This window comes from Anticarsia gemmatalis, chromosome 2 (genome assembly GCF_050436995.1).
Source record: "Anticarsia gemmatalis isolate Benzon Research Colony breed Stoneville strain chromosome 2, ilAntGemm2 primary, whole genome shotgun sequence".
NCBI lineage: Eukaryota > Metazoa > Arthropoda > Insecta > Lepidoptera > Erebidae > Anticarsia > Anticarsia gemmatalis.
In genome coordinates this window covers 6504929-6524838 of record NC_134746.1, presented here as the reverse complement: position 1 = coordinate 6524838, position 19910 = coordinate 6504929, and the positions used below count along the sequence as shown (strand labels likewise).

The 19910-nt window shown below is 36.0% G+C and overlaps 2 protein-coding genes across 3 annotated transcripts in view; one reads left to right on the top strand and one right to left on the bottom strand.

Annotated features, from left to right (window-relative positions):
- Window positions 1-18400, top strand: part of Sulf1 (Extracellular sulfatase Sulf1) — an 82653-nt gene extending 64253 nt beyond the window's left edge. Inside the window, exons 4-17 of one of the 2 annotated variants that reach the window (XM_076127695.1) lie at window positions 2098-2249; window positions 3722-3891; window positions 11403-11541; window positions 12030-12217; window positions 12648-12812; window positions 13272-13443; window positions 13921-14080; window positions 14416-14564; window positions 14658-16114; window positions 16210-16324; window positions 16402-16621; window positions 16890-17021; window positions 17120-17207; window positions 17320-18400. In XM_076127695.1, the coding sequence (XP_075983810.1) occupies window positions 2098-2249; window positions 3722-3891; window positions 11403-11541; window positions 12030-12217; window positions 12648-12812; window positions 13272-13443; window positions 13921-14080; window positions 14416-14564; window positions 14658-16114; window positions 16210-16324; window positions 16402-16621; window positions 16890-17021; window positions 17120-17207; window positions 17320-17398 (3386 nt within the window). In that variant the 3' untranslated portion in view covers window positions 17399-18400. Of the gene's footprint in view, window positions 1-2097; window positions 2250-3721; window positions 3892-11402; window positions 11542-12029; window positions 12218-12647; window positions 12813-13271; window positions 13444-13920; window positions 14081-14415; window positions 14565-14636; window positions 16115-16209; window positions 16325-16401; window positions 16622-16889; window positions 17022-17119; window positions 17208-17319 lie in introns of both variants that reach the window. The other variant, XM_076127687.1, reaches the window with a different exon arrangement.
- Window positions 18401-18468: 68 nt separating this feature from the next.
- LOC142981683 (uncharacterized) lies at window positions 18469-19906 on the bottom strand. Its single transcript, XM_076127756.1, has 2 exons — window positions 19616-19906; window positions 18469-19527 (listed from the first exon to the last, which is right to left on the bottom strand). Exons 1-2 carry the CDS (start codon window positions 19664-19666, stop codon window positions 18595-18597), a joined length of 984 nt encoding a protein of 327 aa, XP_075983871.1. The 5' UTR covers window positions 19667-19906; the 3' UTR covers window positions 18469-18594.
- Window positions 19907-19910: the final 4 nt, after the last annotated feature.

The window sequence follows — 19910 nt, the reverse complement described above, 5'->3', positions numbered from 1 at the left end:
TTTTCTCTGTGGTATTATACCGTGACACGTTCCGCGATAATTTGAGACATAAATAATTACGAAGTAAATGTCACGACAATAAATTGGCAGAGCTTTTACAGTTGCAATTGCTTTTGCATTTACAACACGGAATCGTTACGGACATGTTTTATTGTTTCATTTAATATGTTACGATACCTGGAAATTTAATAAAGCAATATCAATTTAACTCTTTGAAGAAATAATTAACTGGAATTTTTTATGGTAATTTTTGAATTGGTACATAATATTATTGATTCTGACTTTTTTATCTTGATATATCAATTAAGAATTAAATACGCTAAAGTAGATAAAGCCTAACTTTAATATTTTTCAATTATGTATCTAAACTGTTCGTGTTACTAGAAATATAACAAAACTTTAAACAAAAGAAACAAAGACCCGTTAAAGACCACACACAAAAGCAAATAGTTCAAATAAATTAAGTTAGAAAATCCATAGTTGGTGATAATATCTCGCAAGTTACTAAGACAGATAGCTCCTGTGTGTGGAATTTAATTCCGATAGTGACAGCTGCGCCTTAGTTTCTCAGAATACGCTCTCATTTGGCAACGTCTGGTTTCAATCGCGAACTATGATTTATACTCTAAATACTAGACTTTATCTCTTCAATTATAACAATTCAACGTTAATTAGGTGTTAGAATGATTGAATAATAGGCTATATTTGTGTTCACTTTATCAATACTTGAGTGGTGGTTTGTAGACATATTTTATTATCGCTATTTTCACTTACTGAAACAAGTAACGTATTTAGGATCTGACAGGACAGGATTTTATTAACGGCTCACATATTTTTGTTCTTAAACCTAGTATAAAAGGATACTGGTAGGTAGAGCTTTAAGTCGCAACACAAAGTGCTGCCAGTAGTTTAAATTAGGATCGTATGTAAGCAAGATAAATCAAATTTCCCTATGAAATGAAAGGAAAAGTTGTACTTTTAAATTTTAATTTATGTAAGAAAATGTTCAGCAGAATAAGGAAATTCTGCGTATTTGTTTGGTTCGAGTGTACGTCACTTTTATAGCACCCCGTTGTCTTATATCCAACAATGAGGAGTAATTTATGGTTGCTCTGCAACTTTTCAATGGGTTATCCAATTTTCACCACAATGAGGAAAAATGGTTAATAGGAGAAAGGTGTTGCGAAGCCTTCTTTATATAGAAAATATTCATTTTTTTGTAGGTTATAAAGTGATAATTCTTTGTACTTTTCAGCAAAAATCTAAAGGAGAGCATTTTACCTAGCAGTGGGTTACTTGTATTAAAATTGTTCTTCTCGTATTAATATAACTTCTCAAATAATCTCGACGTATAAAATGAAAATGACTGTCACTCATCTTTCAATAACTCCCGTGTCGTAGCGTAAAAAATCTCTGCCAAATGAATGTTAAATCAGGCTGTATGTTACGTCTCGGGTACATAGTTCGTCGCGTCCGTAATCAACGGCTGTACTTCATTGAGCCCTCAGCCCCGTGAAGGCGATGGCGCCTCTCCGACTGCTTCATCTCGCGACAGAATTAAAAACCCTCCCTGCATTAATGTCGCCGAAATTAAAATTTGAGAACTATTGTCTCCGCGAACAATGATCTCTTGTTACTGAGCACTTTTCATTCATTCTGTAGATTTGTTCGTTCCCTTCATTCATTATGCGAATTGTTTGCCGTTTAAATTAAGGTGTTATTGTTTTTTGCTCGGGAATCACTTAATGTCCTTTGTTAATTGGACGCCATTTACGACATTTTAATTTGTGGAAAACGTTTTCCTCAATTTTATTACTATCTTCGTACTTTCAAGATTTCCTTGAGACATGCTTTTTCACTTGAGGCAGGAAGGTACAATATATAACATACCATTAAAACTGAAAGGCTCTTGAACTGTACGGATTTGAGTTCGTATAATTTGCGTTTAGTTGAATAAAAAACTTAAGCCCAAGGACTCTACAAACGTCTCCACGAAACTTTCAAACTGAAAACTTATTTCATTTCACAATCGGGCAGTCTCACAATAGTGGTGAGTTTTCTAAACTTTTAATAGATGTTTGTCGGTTGTCTGTGCAGGGTACTTCGGTAAGTACTTGAACAAGTACAACGGCTCGTACATCCCGCCCGGCTGGCGCGAGTGGGGGGGCCTCATCATGAACTCCAAGTATTACAACTACAGCATCAACATGAATGGCAAGAAGATCAAACATGGAGACGATTATCTGAGGGTAAGTAACAATATAACAGAACAATATTCAATATAATATACTAGGGCAAACGTGGGCTAAAAACTGTTTGGCTAATTAAGTTTCCTTCAACAGCAGGCACAGACATACACTTTTAAAAATATGACTGAGTGATACCTGCCTAATTCGTCGAAGGAAAAATCCAGCGTATTTTCAATCATGCACTATACATTTGTATAGACGAATTTGTGTTTCCATACATGCTGCCTTCAGAAAACTGAAAGTTATGTCATAACTTTGAGTTCATGTGGTTTATTAGTCCAAAGATTTTCTTTCATGATAATTACTTTATAAAGTTCACAGTCCCTATTTTCGTGAGAGCACAAACTCCAAAAAGCCGCAACGTTTCAATCCCTTAGTCATGGCCATCAAAGCATAAAGGTATAGTCAGTAGTTTGACCACCGTTACTTGTAATTCAACAGTTAGGCCGAGCCTTCAATAGACCTTTCTCCGAATGTAAACAATGTAACACTGTGGCCCGATCACGTATATTGATTAAATATTTGTTTACATTGCCTGAAAGTTCTGTTCACGATTAGTTTGCAAACACTGGACCACAGAGGTAGAGGTATTACAATATGGACGTATTTGTCTACCTTCTCAACTGATTATGTAGTTTCGTATTTTGACTTTACTCTAGTTAAATTTACAATAGCTAAGTGCTGAAGAGTAGAGCTTTCATTCGTACCGTCTAAACGGCGATCGTGAACCAAAGACGGTTTAAATCGGTATCTAAGCTTAAATATTAACATGACATCACAACGAGAACATAGGATATTCGTAAAGATAGATAAATAAATTCCATATACTCCATGAATAAAAAAGATTTTGAGCCGTATTTAGCCTGAGAAGTCGACCTCAATATGCCCGCATCATAGGATAAAAAGATTTATTAGGCCAAGGGCAATTTACTTGTTATTTTAGTAAAATAATATTTCAGTGTGTCGTGACGAAGCATGACGGTACTAAATATCCGCGGTGACACAATCACGATGAGACAAAGCCAGTTTCATTTTCTAAATTCGGCCACTTACGTTATCTTCACACATCTTAATAGAAATGTGGCCTAGTCTTGTACACATGAGAAATTTATGCGATCTTATGTCATCTCTCATTGCTATGACTATCAGCTTATTTGCAGCATGAGTGCACAGAATTTGGTATAACATTAGTCACATGTTTTAACAAGCTTTTCGACTTATAAATATCTTAATTTTCCTTTATAGTACCCGGTGTCAAGATTTGATCAAAATACACAACAAGCAGTTACACTTAATTTCACGCAAATTTCCGTCAAATAATTTCAAGTATTATCAATAAGATTTATTTATTTTGTTAATTAAAGAACCAAACGACAAAGTTATTCATCAAATTAAGTTATATGACTTCGACAATATCAGCCCTTAGGAGAAAATAATGTTAACCGGCCAGTAAAATTCATATAATTTTACAGGACTACTACCCGGACTTGATAGCGAACGACTCGATAGCATTCCTGCGCTCTTCGAAGCGGCGGTTCTCTCGCAAGCCGGTGCTGCTGGTGATGTCGTTCCCGGCGCCACACGGACCCGAGGACTCCGCGCCGCAGTATTCGCATCTGTTCTTCAACGTCACCACGCATCAGTAAGTATTGTTTGTAGAAATAATTTGATTTGGATACATATGCGATTTTCCTTTTTAGTGTAGCAAATTGACAATATTTGTCTGAATGTAACTTTCACAGACAATTAGGAAATCATGAATTTTCGTTAATTTGAAACGAAAGCTCGCAATAATGCACATTTTTACCTTTTGTACTATATGTATATAATGTATATTGTTGCAAGTTTTGATCTCACGTACACATAAACGTAAGGTGCTTTCTAAAATCTCTTTGTCTTTTAGTTATCATGACCTCTATGTAAGACGCAGCTGTCCAAATATAAGTGCCAAAATGATATTCAATTAGTGGAATAGGAAAGTAATAACAGCGGCAAATAAACAATTGTTCACGTCACTTGAAGCGGGAGGTAAACAGGAAGTTCGCATAAATAAATGAAAGCTTTTGTGTCCCCCCGAGTGCTAAGACCAGCGATTTATTATTCTTACAGCCATAATGTATGTACGGATATTTTATTACACGGTTACTGCTAAAATATTGTGATTATAATGTTAAACACTAAACAAATGTATTTTTTAACAGCTTTATATTAAACCTATACGTTGCGATTTTTCGTTGGGAGTAGAGACCTACTATCGAAGGTTATAATTATGTGTAATTCACGATAAACTTTTTAAATTTTTGGTTTTAACTGTGGGATAGCTCATTGCGTAACCCTATAACAGTATAATTACGTAATATCTTACGACTAGGATCTGCCATTTGCATACGCTTTTTGTCAAAAAACAAAAGTGAACGAGGGCAGTCGTTCACTTTTGTTTTTTCACAGGACAATTCATATAAAGTTTTATTTCTTGTTACTGTAAAAGCATAGTAGACAGACGTTTTTTATACCAACTGAGTATTGATGCAGTTTGAACAAAGACTTTCGTGCTGTTTGTTTACCAAATAAGAGATCAAGTATTAAGTAATCTTCAAAGAAGGTACTGTTTACTTATGCGTGAGAAACAAATAAATGGCTATAATATGCGTAACTTAATACACCTCTTATGATCTGATACTTCCTGAAGGCAGGTAACGTTATTCTCTGTATGGTGACCTCTGACATCTTTTCACGCGTATCTTATGTTCCTAGATCTTACTATAATGCGATATTGGATATTCCAGGGGTAATTTTCAAAAGTCTCTCCTGAATTAATATGTTGTTCTCATAATAATATTTCAAAAAAGGACGATAGATTGTACCTCTTTAATCAATATATTTCAATTCTTAATATATTCCCCTGGGAGTCTCGAAATTTCACTCGTCACAGACTATAATTAAATGTGAAATCACGTTTTATTTTGATTATCTGCAAGCATTACGAATCATGATATCTCAAAGCATTTCGACAAAACACTAATTGGCTTTTTTTGCGAGGGTATCCAAGATGGTTGGTTTACTGTTTAAATATTTAAGAACTTGGGCTTTCGGGCTCCTTCCAAGTCAAATAGCTTTCGGGATGCCACTTCGTTGTTTGTGGTCGACCCTACAACATTTAGCTGTAAAAATACTCTTAGGGATGTTTACTGGAGACCCTCACCAAATGAGCGGAACCAACTTACTATCATTACTTTTTAAGATCTCATTAACCTATTCGTTATTTATTATACTACAGCCTTAAGAGAAATGATAATATGAAGTTGCTTGAAATCATAATATAATGTTTAATGTAGAAAATATCTCGTAATACGAATATTTTCATAAAGTGAAGCCTGCACATTGTAAACATCGGTGTTTTCAATACTTGTTTACTTGAGTTATCCAGATTGTCATACTAATATTTCTGTGACTAAGTGGCTTCATCACAAAAGTCCAATGTAAATACTTGCAGACGTCGGCCTTTTGTCGGTCTGTAGGGACATTTACTTAAACAAATAAATTTCCCCGAGTTTGCATAATCTTCTGTGTGAACACTGTCTACTGTCGTGTAAATTATTCACGTTAGCATGAAAAGTATTAAATCCTTAGCACATTATAACTTCCTCATACTAGATAGTAAAAAGCTGTCCATTTTATACTGGCTTAAGTCGAGGCGTGTTCATAATCACGAACGACCTTTTTTCGCGGTGGAACTCTCCGAAAACTTCACGTACACTTACGGCGGACGCGATGCCCTGAATAATTTGACTTCCACTCAGGCGGGAGCTGGCGCGAGGCTGATTTATGTTTCATAAGAATGTTTAGACTCAGCCCGACGTTATATTCTGGTCTCTTACGATTTCGGGGGCATCACACTCGCTCGCTCATTCCGCGGAAGTTGTAGGCGCCGAATAATGTAACGAGAATATCGCTCACGGCACGCGCCGGCAGGTGTCGCGCGTGGCATTTGACTCACGTATCAATTGTCGAATTGCATACAGGCAGAGCGGGAGCGTTCTTTATGAAAATATGTTCATGAACCAGATTACACAAAACGGAATTGTAAAAGAAATGCGACATATATTTTGGAATCACAGCCCTGGAGAATAACTCTACAATACCTAGTGTTGTTGCAGCCAACACGGAAACGAGCAATCACAATCTAACAGACAGCTTTAAGCCAAATAGAGTATAGAATATTCCATATTCCATTACAATAGTGGATCAGTATTCGTGCGCGGCAGATGTTGCGGGAGGTATCGGGTGTCGGATGTCGCAGATGCACGATGTAGTGTTATTGCGAGTGGCGCGACGTCGCGCGACGTTCCCTGCACCCTGCGCTCTGTCGCCCTGTCGGCTCGCCCACACAATATGCACGCTGAATATGTATGATAGCTACTCGTTTCAACTTCATCATATCGATGAGTTTTCATATTTCGAGGCTGATAGAGTTCGAATTATGTCAGACAGTTGGTTTTTGACAAGAAACATGTCTTTATAAAATAAAAATAGGCTCGTTTATGGAGCGCATGACTAGTAACTACATTAATAAATCTTTTTTCAAACAAATACAAAAACGTTATAAAGAAAATGTTCAGTAATAGACCAAGCATTAAAATTGGTATTAAAACGTCCATCAAGTTTCTATCTCAGTGAACGGATCCTTCAGAAACAGACCCTCGGCCGAAGATTTTTCACTTTGTTGAATCAATTACGTAGCCTCTGAACAAAATGTTTACATAAAATACACGAATAAATTTAGCATAAAAATAGCTAGTAAGTACTGAGCGTAACTTTTACATTGTTCAGGCGACTATTGTTATGTTACGTTAGTGTCCTTTCCTTTATATAGGTATACTCTCTCGGTACTAGGTTTCAATTTTATTCTTCTTGAATGCTTTGTGTTAATGCTGTTTCTCGTCATAAGTGAGCGAGTATTATAGTAATTTTCGATGCTAATGCCTCTGTAATCCAAGCCGACGAAATTATCGTTAAGTTGATAAAGAGCCGCCTCTTTATTATTTAACGACTTTTTAACATTCCATATACAGATAAGTAAAAAACCCGATGTATTTTTTGTACACAATTATTGGCGTCGTTGGTGCATCTCAGTAGAACATAAAAGTACAGCCGCAGCTCTACATAAATGCATCAAAAATGTATGTATGTGCATATTTTACGTTATTTTTTATACGGACGACTTCCTTGCATGATTTTATTTATCGTACGGTTGAAACATTCGACGGCCATGTCTCTCGTTGTGCCGATCGTCGCATAAATTATACCGGTCGGGCGACTGCAGCCGGCGGTTAAAAGCTACGCCGATGCAAATAAACGACACAATCTTTATCCCAATCATTACTTAACATATAAATGTTAAACTGTTTATTTGTAGTCGTGCTAAGACTCCTGCTCGATGAAGCCTTCGTTAAAGTAGCAGTGCCGCAGCGGTTAGGGCTGACTTATAACGTTACAAGTTTACAACGTATGTACTAAGTTGTTTCCGATCCAATCGCTGATTGTAATTGGAAACATCACACGTTCCGTTTATGTAAAGTGGATGCCTCTAGATAGCAGATGTCGAGATAATTATAGTGCCCGACTTATAATTTACTATGAAGACTTTCGTTCCGCTTAGTATTGAAAAGTTGCTCTATTAATCCAAAAGGAATGATTATATTTCTGCAAATAGTTTCTTAGAAAGGTTTATCTGAAAAGTTTTCAGTCATGTGTTTAGTTATTTAGCTTAGATAATTACAATATTTAATAACACGCATGTCATACAAATACATATTGGGTATTAATTGACCATTGATAATCTTTCAACAATAAGTAGGATTGACATGACCTTTCGCCCACATCGAAACGCCAATACGTGAAAAAGGTGTCTAAAAATAAATAAATCCTGCCTTCAGGGAAAAACAACCTTCGTCTTATCTTACTTATATCATTTCAGTTACTTACTTCCATGTCATTCTTCTACAAACAGTGTAAACAATATAATAAGCAAAGAAATTCCGTAACAGCCTATTGTTCGAATGCTACTATAATTTTACTGCCTTCATTGAATGAGTGTTATGCCATAGAGCTTTACTATTTACTACACTAGCTAATGTAGTTCCTAGAACAGGTTTCCGGTAATAATCCAATAAACGATAATGGTTACTCTGATATGGAACATTTGATCGATAGTGATGGCTGACCACTTTGACGGGGTAGTATTTACAACCTGCACTTGTTTGTAGGAAAACTTGTACTTACTAACTTTGCTGATATGTTTATGATATTAAACATTTTTGCAAAATTGAAAATTTTAATGAGTATCAGTAAAATGCACCCAGTTCCACGAAAATGTTATTGATAACTTATTTATATAGTTTGTAGACACGTTGATTCAATTGAAATTTCACAGATTTTTCGACAGAATTAAAGTTAGAGCAGTTTTTTGTTATAAAAATAAATCTTACAGAAAATTAGCCGATAAATTCTATCTGTAAAACTGAACAATTAATAAAAGGCTCCGTTATTAACCAGAAACAATTCTTTATCATCGTTTTAAATATAATCTCTACAGTTATTTATTACGCTGGAGAGTGACATAGAGTGGTGGTTGATTAGTCCAGGTTGTGTACATTGCGGTGGACGCCAGGGCGACGCGACGGCGCCGGCAACCAGACTCGGTGCGGGACCCTACGCTGAGCTCAGGGTTCACGTTCACTTGCTTTTATTGTCCTTTGCGCGATATTCATTGCGAAGAAGAAACATGGCTCTTGTTGTAGGTAATTCGTTTACTGTAAATATCTTTAATGGGTTATTTTGGTAAAGTTTTAGTTATATTTTTGACTTAATTACCAGGTGCATTATTTACGAGTAGTACGAAGTATAATTTATTTTTATTTTTTTGCTTCAAAATGTTGTGTCTACAAGGTTTTTTGAAACGGTCAAACTTTTTTGAAACGGGAGGTATAGGGTAGGTCTTGAACTCAAAAGTGTCTCACAAAGTTATTGTGAAGGGATAAAGTGGCTGCCTATACATGAAAATCCCACTTTTAAAATGCACTGATACTCATCGGGAGATGGTGAAAAATAAATAAATGATCGCATAAAGGTTACGAATAATTTGATGCTTTCATACAAGATTAATGCTAATTTTTATACAAAATCGAGGAACTGAGAGTGTCGGCTTAACTTTTATCCTTTTAAATTGGTAACCCTGGCATGTTTTAATATTCAGCCATCGACGTATTGTGTGGTCGGGCGTATCGCAAGGAACCTGTCCTCGGCCCGCGCCGACAAACGCGAATTGAAAAATGTCTAAAATGAACCTTTTAATATGTAATATTGTATACTCTAATGGCGCAGAATACATTATATTTAAGCTTACTTTTTATTTGTCTTAACAGTGTTATTAGTTGAGAACGCTGTGTGTATTAATTTGTAATTAAGCTTCGTCGCGCCACGCCTCTCGCGGCGGGTCCGTGTTGATCGTGTTTCTGCAACGCGGCTCTGAATAATACAATCCTTAAATAATTGCCAAAAAAACATGAAATATTATTATAATTTCAATAATCTTTAAATTGGTAAACAACTTTTTAAATCACTTTTTTTGTACACGGGTTCTTTAGTTATATGGTTAAAATTATATTTATTTAATACGGTCTAACCTATGAAGCTATGACAGCATGAGGATGTAGGTATGGAACATATACATATAGCTAATTTATATAATTCCATATAATCTGCTATTAAATAATAATAATGTATTCAACTGACCAATAAAAATGATTAGGTTTTTTGTCACTCGTGTGTTATGCCACTTTTTCACGGAATAAGATTTGAACTCACGACCTTTTGATCGCCATTAGCACATAACCGCTGGTATTGTCGTTTTTATTATGAAATAAATAAAATAAGCATAAATTCGCTAATTTATTGCGTGGATAATGTTTCTAATCTTATAATTAACGTCTAAGAAATGTGTAATATTTTATCCTAATGTTGCGATTTTGACGCCATTACGTATGCTTATAAATACATGAATATCTGATAACCTTTATTATAATGATGATTAAATTAAAACTTTTAAAAAAGTAAAGACAAATTAGCTCTTCAAGTAAGAGCTGCATCTTCGGTATCCAATATGACGTGACAATGATATGCCGACCATAGAGCATTATTGTATTTATTCAATCACTCAAAACTAAAAACTAATAGGGGTAAAAATTGTTTATGGTAATTTCAGTAGTAACTTGCAGTGCTTGAAACATAATTATATTCTCATGTTTGAGCAGAGGTACCTACTTACCTACTTAGTTGCAATACAACTGTTCGAAGTGTCTGGGAGAGTCTGATTGTTGACATTAAATCTATAATTTGTGTCTAACTCTGTTAATGACGTGGCTTACAGAAAACCAGCTTGTCCTCAATTCAGATTAACGATCTGGTTATCTACTAAAACCTATATTATACATTCTAACACTAATTTGTGAAGTAGATTCTCGTCTTTCAGCCGGATTAACATACAGGAATTGCAATTACGGGGCCGTAAATATACTGTTGCACTTGCTTTTTAATGAAACTTGATAATTATATGCTGACTGGGCAATAAACTAACCAGTGCAACTTGCATTTTCACTTTTAATAAATGTTTGTTGTGTACTTTCTTAAGCAAAAAAGTTTGTGGGACTGTAGGTGTAGTTCTAGGCATAAAATCTTTCTGGGTAATTCATACTTTTTTAAAAGATTTATTTTAACGCTTAAAGCGTCCTGGCTGATTTATGATGAAAAAATATAAAACAGCCATTAGAAACAAGAAAAAAAAGTTTCTCTTTTTTTAAATCCATTTAATGGCATAAAATATTTATTATAGCATCTGTAACCAGCATTTAAACAATATAGGAGGTTTGTCATAATATCAAAGTTTTTGTTTCAGTTAAATCATTAAAAAAAAAATCTGTAAAGAAATGGATACAAACACATTACCAAGGGTAATAAAAGTATTGCGATATTTATAACAATTTAAACAACATTATATTATAAAAAATACTTAGCAGCTATATCATTATAGTTTCTCAGTTACCCGATGTGCTATGAATCACGTTGTTTAATCTTCATTTTGTTGCTAACCCGTAGTACTCCGACGTACGACATGGCGCCAAATCCAGACAAACAGTGGATTCTTCGCGTGACAGACAAGATGAAGCCGATCCATCGTCAGTTCACCGACCTGCTGATGACTAAACGATTGCAAACGTTGCAGAGCGTTGATATGGTGCGTCAACAATACTTTTATTTACAACTATTGCTTCCGTGAAATGTTTGCTGCTGAGATTCTTAAGACTATGTTTCCAATTTATTGTTTTTGTTATATATTCTCAATTTTATTGACTATTGGCACTTTTATCGAGGCCTAATTGCGTATTTTTCTTACCGAATTGAAAGTTTTGACTAAACAAATAATAAATCAAAGTACATAAATAGAATACGCTGAACTCAATGTCGCCTGGTTGGTCCCTAATTAGACTTATTTGGAACATTTTCGAGGACCCTTTAGCGAAGAGATCCTTGCCTTTTTTCACTCAAATTAATCAGTGAAATGTTTACATAAATGATACAAATGTTATAATATGTCCTCCTCCCTTCTTTTTCAATATTTACGTAAGTATAATCTTCATATTATATCTCTACGTTTACTATTTATCAGCAGCGATTAAACTTCTTATAATAGCGAGTTTTTCCTTACACCCATCTTTTTTGCAGGCTGTAGAGCGAGTTTATCAAGAACTAAAGGCGTTAGGTGAACTAGATAACACGTATTTGGTGTACACTTCAGACCACGGCTATCACTTGGGCCAGTTCGGCTTGGTCAAAGGCAAGAGCTTCCCCTTTGAGTTCGATATCAGAGTACCCTTCCTTGTGAGAGGGCCTGGAGTGGAGCCCGGCACTGTGTGAGTATTTTTATATTTTCTTTGTAACTGCGTAATTAATTAAAAAGTGCTTTCAATAAAAATGTTCCCTATCTTTACTTTGAACAGATTTATCTTTCAATATTTTTCTCGATGCCAACCTCATTTACGTAACCTATAAAACACTCTGGCTTGATTGGGTCGGAAAAATATCTCGGAAGCCATTAGAATTGAAAAAATATTATTTATTTTTAAATGTAAAAGGCTGCTAGTCAATTATTTTGATACGTTACAGCCAGTATTACCATTACTAAATTAGAAAATAGTTTGTTTGATTATTATTTTTTTTATGAGAACAGAGTCTGTACTCATTAAAAAATGTAAGATGTTAAACTTAATGTCATTAAACTTTACCTAACAAAAAATAACAAAGTTAATAGCGGATATTCAATACTTATTTTTGTGTAAACAGCGTGGACGATATAGTGCTGAACATCGACTTGGCGCCAACGTTCCTGGACATGGGCGGTGTGGAGCCTCCGGCGCACATGGACGGTCGCTCCTTGCTGCCGCTCTTGCAGCCAAGACGACGACGTCATGCAGCTGCGCACTGGCCTGATAGCTTCCTTGTGGAAAGGTACCCATTATAATACATCCAAAATTAATTGAATTTTCATTATAGGTACAGTTAGTTAGGTCCACAAAAAAAATGTTAACCTGTTATGATATTCTTTACGAAAATTCGAGAGCGAACAGAGCGACATCATGTTCTTTCATGTTCTAGGTAATTTCTATTAAAAAAGAAGAGGACTATAATATTTTCTATTAATTAGGTAATAACCGTTGTAAGTCGCAAATGAGTATATTTACATGAAGCTTTACCTTTTTACTTTAGATATTTGGTAATATTTAAATTTAAAGTCCAAAATCTACGTAATCTTATTCCGCACTCATATGCTGTGGGACGCGTAGTAGGGGACAGTTTCGACATTTTTAACAACAGTCTATAACGTTATAAAGTTTCGAAAACCAATATTTGTTTAGAAACTTAAATAGTTAAATGTAGTAGATTCATAATCAAAATCTTTATCTCCAGTTCTGGTCGCCGCGAGTTACCAGGCATGGGCCACCGTCGCGAGAACAAGTACAGCCGCGAGATGAACGAGAACAGAGCGACCACGTCCCCCCCTCACTCGTCCGAGAGCGGCGACTTCGATGAAGACACTGATGATGATGACTTCCTGGAACCTGATGATGATGATGACGATGTGAGGATATATAGGGATGATTACTTATTCTATGATTAACGATAGTCAATTTGTGTAACTACTGGTAGCCGCGGAATCTCTGCGATTCCGTTACGACTCGCGACGATACGCGGCGGAATTATCGCTCGTTCGTGGAGATTGTCCGACGATACGAGGGCGGACTCGTCGCAATTCTCTCGCCCGTGGAGACAGCGCCTCAGACATTTTTTGTTGTAACGAATTACAGGGTTTTTACACAGGTTATGTCATTAAGAGCCAGTTTCACAATTTATAAAAAAACCTATCGTTAAATAAACTGAACATAGAATTTGTCAAAAGTGAAGCTTTAGTTCTCTCAATTATATTTTCATCAATCTTCAGGTAAGTAAGTACCTATGCTACTTATAAATATATTATTACGAAGTCACATTAAGGTTTGTAACTACGTATAAAGAAATTAGATTTTTAATTTGTAAAATGTCGTTGTGTGTGCTATAGGAAAGCTCTGAGAGTGAGGTGAGTGAGCCGATCAAGAAGTCCTCAGAGCCGCTGATCACCAACGAGAGTCATAATCCGCTCCTTGAGGCGAGTCTCGAGAAGGCGCTCGACGCAGAGGAACAACCGAACTTCCTACTGCCGGGGGCCAAGTTCTTTGAACGTAAGTTACTACACGTTTAAAGAGATGATTAGCTCAGGTTCTTATTTTATTGACCATTTGGATCAAAATTTCGCTTACATTTCGTAACCTATAGGTAAATCTATTATTATTTCCATATGGAATCATTTTGAATTAACTCGTACTTTGTCTTTTTTTTCTAATGGAAAGCAATAGAGGTTTGACCATATTGAAATACTGCAATAACCTGCTGATTTAATTCAAAATTTCTTAAATACTTGCAGATAAAAAATCGATATTTCGAAACTCGTACTCAAATTCCGAGGCACTGAACATTCCTGAAACGAAAGTTTTGAAATTGTATTTGTATGTAACAGAAGCAGCAGACGCAAGTATGGAGAGTAAGGCTGCTCGCATCGCGGCTGACTGCTCGAAGGCCGAGCTGCGCGCGCCGTGCTCCGCCGGCAGGAAGTGGAAGTGTGTGCTCGTCAACGGACGCTGGCGGCGACACAAGTGCAGATATGAGGTGAATATCATCACAATATGGACATCTTAAAACCTCTTTTATGGTTATTCGGCATTATATTGGTTTAAAAAGTCGTATCTCTCCGTTTTACAGAGCGAATCCATCACGGGACAATCGAAGATGAGCACTAAGAAGTGTGCCTGTTTCACGCCAAGCGGACTTGTTTATACGAGACTCGAAACTGACGGGACCATAGCACGACGACCCGGCGACCTCATCAAAGAAAACGCCACTCGCACGAGAAGGTCCATTGACAATGACGTCTATGAACCGAATACAGTCGACAGCATACTTAAAGAAAACCCTAGTATCGGACACTTGAGTTTCAAAAACGAACCCATTGATGAACTAGAGAGCTTAAACACCAAGGACAAGATAGATAAACTTATTCTAGAAACGGAAGCATTCCTCGAGGCTTATGAACGTACCAAAGAAAACATAGAACATAAAAGAATAAAACGTAGAGCTCAACACAATAGGAACCACAACAAACATAAAAAGAATGATGCCATAATAAACAATAATGAATCGTCTTTGGAATGCAAAATTGAGAAAGACGGAAGCATTAACTGTTCGCAAATAATATACAATGATTTGAAGGCATGGCACACGAATAGATTAAGTTTAGAAGATCAAATACGACAGTTACGAACAAAACTGGAGGATTTAAAGGAGATAAAGAGGCATTTAAAAACTGCAAAGCCTGTGATTGAAACGCAAACAGTTCATCCTGCTGTGATCAATCATCACGTTTTGAATAAGACCATCACACATGATCATAACAGTTCTAAAGAGCATTTAAGAAAAACAAGACTACATAGGACGAAAGCAAAACACAGGAACAATACGACTCAAGAAAAGAAATTCAGGCAGTCGAATGAATTCGTGTTACCTACAGTCAATGCTAAAACCAAAGATGATGTATTTGGCGTACAGTTGAAGAATGAGACTACGACGAAGGTGCCCACGACACTTACACCTAACATTACCAATGAAGTAGATGTACCTATAAACAGTACCGATTTCAAAGTAGATTTACTTAAACCTCAGGTGACGACTGTCATTATAGAAGGTAATTATTTAGATCAAAACACTGTGGAAGATGATAAGAGTACGGTACAGAGTATAGTGACGACTGAAGCAGAAGTGACAACAGAGTTTGTGAAACGCGTGGATGTGGCCACAAAACGAGCACCTGAAGAAACTTCTACGGATGAAGCGTATTTTACTCGAAATGTGAATTATTACAGTTCTACTATAGATAAGATGATTTCGACGACTAAGCCCACTACCAGTAGCAGTACTACAAGTGAGGCTACAACAAGTACAACTACAAACAAACCGACCACGACAAAACACACGACAGTAGCGCCCCTGAACCTCGGCCCCGCGAGACTTGACGCTTCAGAGTACGAACAAAGCAACCCGAACAAAGGACCTTCTAAAACCATGGGCATTTTCGACAAACCAGTTGATGTGTTCCAGAGAAGACTGCACCCACTGTTTATTGAAAATGAAGACAAACATGTGTGTTATTGTGAAGAAAATAGGTAGGTTTACGTTTATTTTTATATACCTTCTTAGATGTTTATACTTAAATCAAGTACAAACGGATTATTTCTAATTTTATATCTTCTTTTAATAGGAAAACTCGAGGACCTGGACACAGCTATTTAGAAGCAGCGCAGAAGGCAAGAGATGAGCAGAGAAAACGTAAAGCACAGTTGCTACAAAAGAAATTACGGAAAGCCAAAAAGAGGGTACTTACACATTTCTTAAACATCTAACTTGGACAATACATTTTAGAGAGTTGAATAACACGTTATGTTGGTTACAGGCGGAATTAGAGAAGTTATGTGAGTCGGAGAGAATGAACTGTTATCGTCACGACAACGACCACTGGCGCACGGCTCCGTTCTGGACGGCGGGCCCCTTCTGCTTCTGTATGAGCACGTCCAACAACACGTACAACTGCGTGCGAACCATCAACGCTACACACAACCTGCTCTACTGCGAGTTCATCACCGGACTTGTCACTTATTACAACTTGAGGATCGGTCAGTATACATAAACTAGTCGAATGCTTGGATGCTACTAAATCAGATACAGATAAATTAGCAGACAGCTAGATACCAAGCTTAGCTAAAAACTTAATTCTTTTTATAGATTTCCTATTTATTTAAAACACTATCTAAGTAATTGATAGTTAATTAGATTGGAAGTTGTTATTACAGCGAACATAAGTCGGAAAGATGGTCCATTTCTTGAATAAATGATAATAATAATTTTGCATAAAACTTATAAGATCGTTTGTTGTAATTTCAGATCCGTTTGAAACTCAAAATCGTGTGAAGTACTTGACTACGGCTGAGAAGGAATACTTTCACAATCAGTTGCAACAACTGCTCACGTGCCGCGGTCCTTCCTGCCGCCGGTTCTCACATTCCAACCCGATGGGTAAGTAAATACACACATCATATCGTAGCAAAATTGAGGATCTTAAAATAAATATATTATTATTATTATAAGGACTAAATCCAAATCTTTTTTCCCAGGGAGCAGTGAAGAAACAGTAAATCGACGATTTGACGACCGTTTCGAAGATCACTTGTATAGAGGTGACAATGTCGGGTATAATGAAAGGTAGGATCCTATTATGACCCTTATGTGAATACCTATCATGTTCCTTATTATTTATTCTTCCCGGACTGCAAGTTTTAAGTCCTTTTGATATTTATTAAATGTTTGTTCCCAGGGCATGGCGGTGGAGCTACGGTCGACGCTACGCTCGCGCTCGAGAGCTTCACAGACGTAGGCACATGACGCCGTACTAGTCACTGTAGTGCTAACATTCTGGAACATGACACTGAGCAGACACACTGCTCAACTACGAGGGGACATTGCAGGCAGCACGGGGCGGGAGCAATAACGATAGTTTGCTAATATTTAAGGACGCAGAGTTACGTGAGGACGGGCTTCAATCACACGACGCCGGCCCGCGACTGTAGGTGACGAGCCAATGAAACTATCAAATTAGTTTATAGATATTATGGAAGTTTCCATCTACATACGAGTCAACTTAAATCTTGTACGTAAACATAGTAACAGTCTGAATGATATTATACATAAGTGAGTAAACATTTATAAATTCTAAGGTATTCTTACTATACATCGAAAGCAGTAGGGCTTCCTGTTATGTACTCTACATAATTTAAACTTTATGGCTGTCTTTACTGTCTTCAAATTTTGGAATTATTGATTAATCTACAATATGTAGATTCAACATTTTTATTAAGTAGTACTATAAAAATGCACTGCCCAAAGCAAAGGACATTTGGAATATTTGTGACTTTACTATTTTAGATTTTTTTACATTAATAATAATATTTGAACAAGACTAGCTTTAAGTGTGACTTGAACATTGCAAGAGTCAGCCGGTACAATAATTCTTTATAGATCTGTCTTTCTGTGAGTCTGTGTACATGTAGCTTTAATAAATATTCTGCAATTATTATCCATGTAATATTGTTAATGTTAGCTTCAAGCAGTAACTACTCACCTTGTGATAGTGCGGCTTAGAGGTGTGCTCACGCCCACGCGGGACTAGAGTGCAGCAGACATGTATGTGTATATCTCACTGTCACATATAGTTTGGGAGCTGTGAGACCTCTGTTGGATGTAATCATTGAAATTTGTTGTAGGTGTTATGATGTAAGAGTATGCCTGTAGTACACTCGCTATTTATCTAGTAGACATTAATGAAAGTGATATTAAACTGTTGCCATTGTGATGATAATGTGTATTGGTTGTAATAATAAAATTATTGGAAAATATTATTTGACTTTAATTCAGAAAACAACATTCACCCTTAAAAGAGTCATTTTTAAACAACATCAAACAATCATTGGCAAAATGGTAACATCATAAGATTGTTAAAACAAATTATAGTATTCAATGGTCTTTTATAAAAATAAAATGAAATGTTATACCTACATCTTTACTTAAAAGTATCTATTTACTCAAGTAATAATCATAGATCTAAGACATTATCAAGTTCAGTTTCATCACATTGAGAAAACATGAGCTTACTTTGTGATGCACCTAGGTTTTGTGAACATAATGTATCAGTTGTTTCATCATCAGCATCAGCAAACTGTGCCCATTTTGAATTCTTATTCAACACAGGTGGAATAAATTTCTTTTTCATTTCAATTCCTTTTTTAATTTCATCTGGCTGAAGGGATTCATATTTTAAATTAACATTTACATTAGAATAAGCCTTTGTAATATTATTTTGTGGTTTGTCCATATCAGGTGATAATGCGGCATCTGTCTCATTAAATTCTGCCCATTTTGAATTCTTACTCAATACTGGAGGAGCAAATGTTTTGTGAGGAACTTTTGCTTTTGTTCTATTTTCTTTATCAAATATTCCTGTACCAAAATTAGAAGCAGGCTCAATACTGGAAACAGAATGAATTGTACTAATACTTAAGGAATCATCTGTGTTCACTTTGTCATAGGTGTTTTGTCTTGTTCCGTAATCTCCAGCCTCAGTTTTACTATATCTATTAGTTCTAGAAAAGCTTTGGAACTGCTTTCTTCTCTTCTTAGGTATTTCAAGAACAACTTCTGCATCTCCAAGAAGCATCGGCTCATTAGGCTCTTCTAACTTCTCTTCCTGTTGTTCTACATAGTTAGACCACTTACTGTCTTTGACTGCTGCGGGCTGGAAATTACATTCTTGCAGTTCTAAAGACTCACTTTCACTTGCTTCATCGCTATCTTGATTTCTAGCCATTTGACCACATTTTAATTCATCTATTTCACCTCTAAGACTATTTAGTTTTTGTACATGTATTCTACAATCCTTGCCGGTACCAATTCCATAATGTCTCTTAATTGATTGTTTCTCGCCACACAACTTACATTCCCATTTAATTGACTTCTTGGTTTGATGAACCTGTGTTGATTTGAGAAAAAGAATAAATGTACGACCGTCATATTATAAAAATAAACTAACTCATACATAACCTCTTTGTATTGCTTACCTGAAAAACTAAACACTTGTAACATCGCAATACTTGAAATGTCTGCGGCATTATAAAATTGAATTAATTAATGAAACGAACTTTTACTGTTGTTGTGAGGTTTTTTATTATAAAACGCAACGCTTTTCTGTCTCTAGTGTGTGTTGTTTGGTAAATATTGTTTTTGTTATGACTTTTGACTTTGACAGCTTCGAGTTGACACATGAAAAAAATTCATGAAATGTGCTGCCATTTTTAAAAGTTATGATGAGTTTTGACATAGAATTACGACAGATTATTACATTTCATCGACACA

Coding starts and splice junctions, on each gene's coding strand:
- LOC142981683 (XM_076127756.1), bottom strand. CDS start 19,666: ATGCCGCAGACATTTCAAGTATTGCGATGTTACAAGTGTTTAGTTTTT. Junction 19,528..19,615: donor ACAAGTGTTTAGTTTTTCAG/GTAAGCAATACA, acceptor AAATCAACACAG/GTTCATCAAACCAAGAAGTC.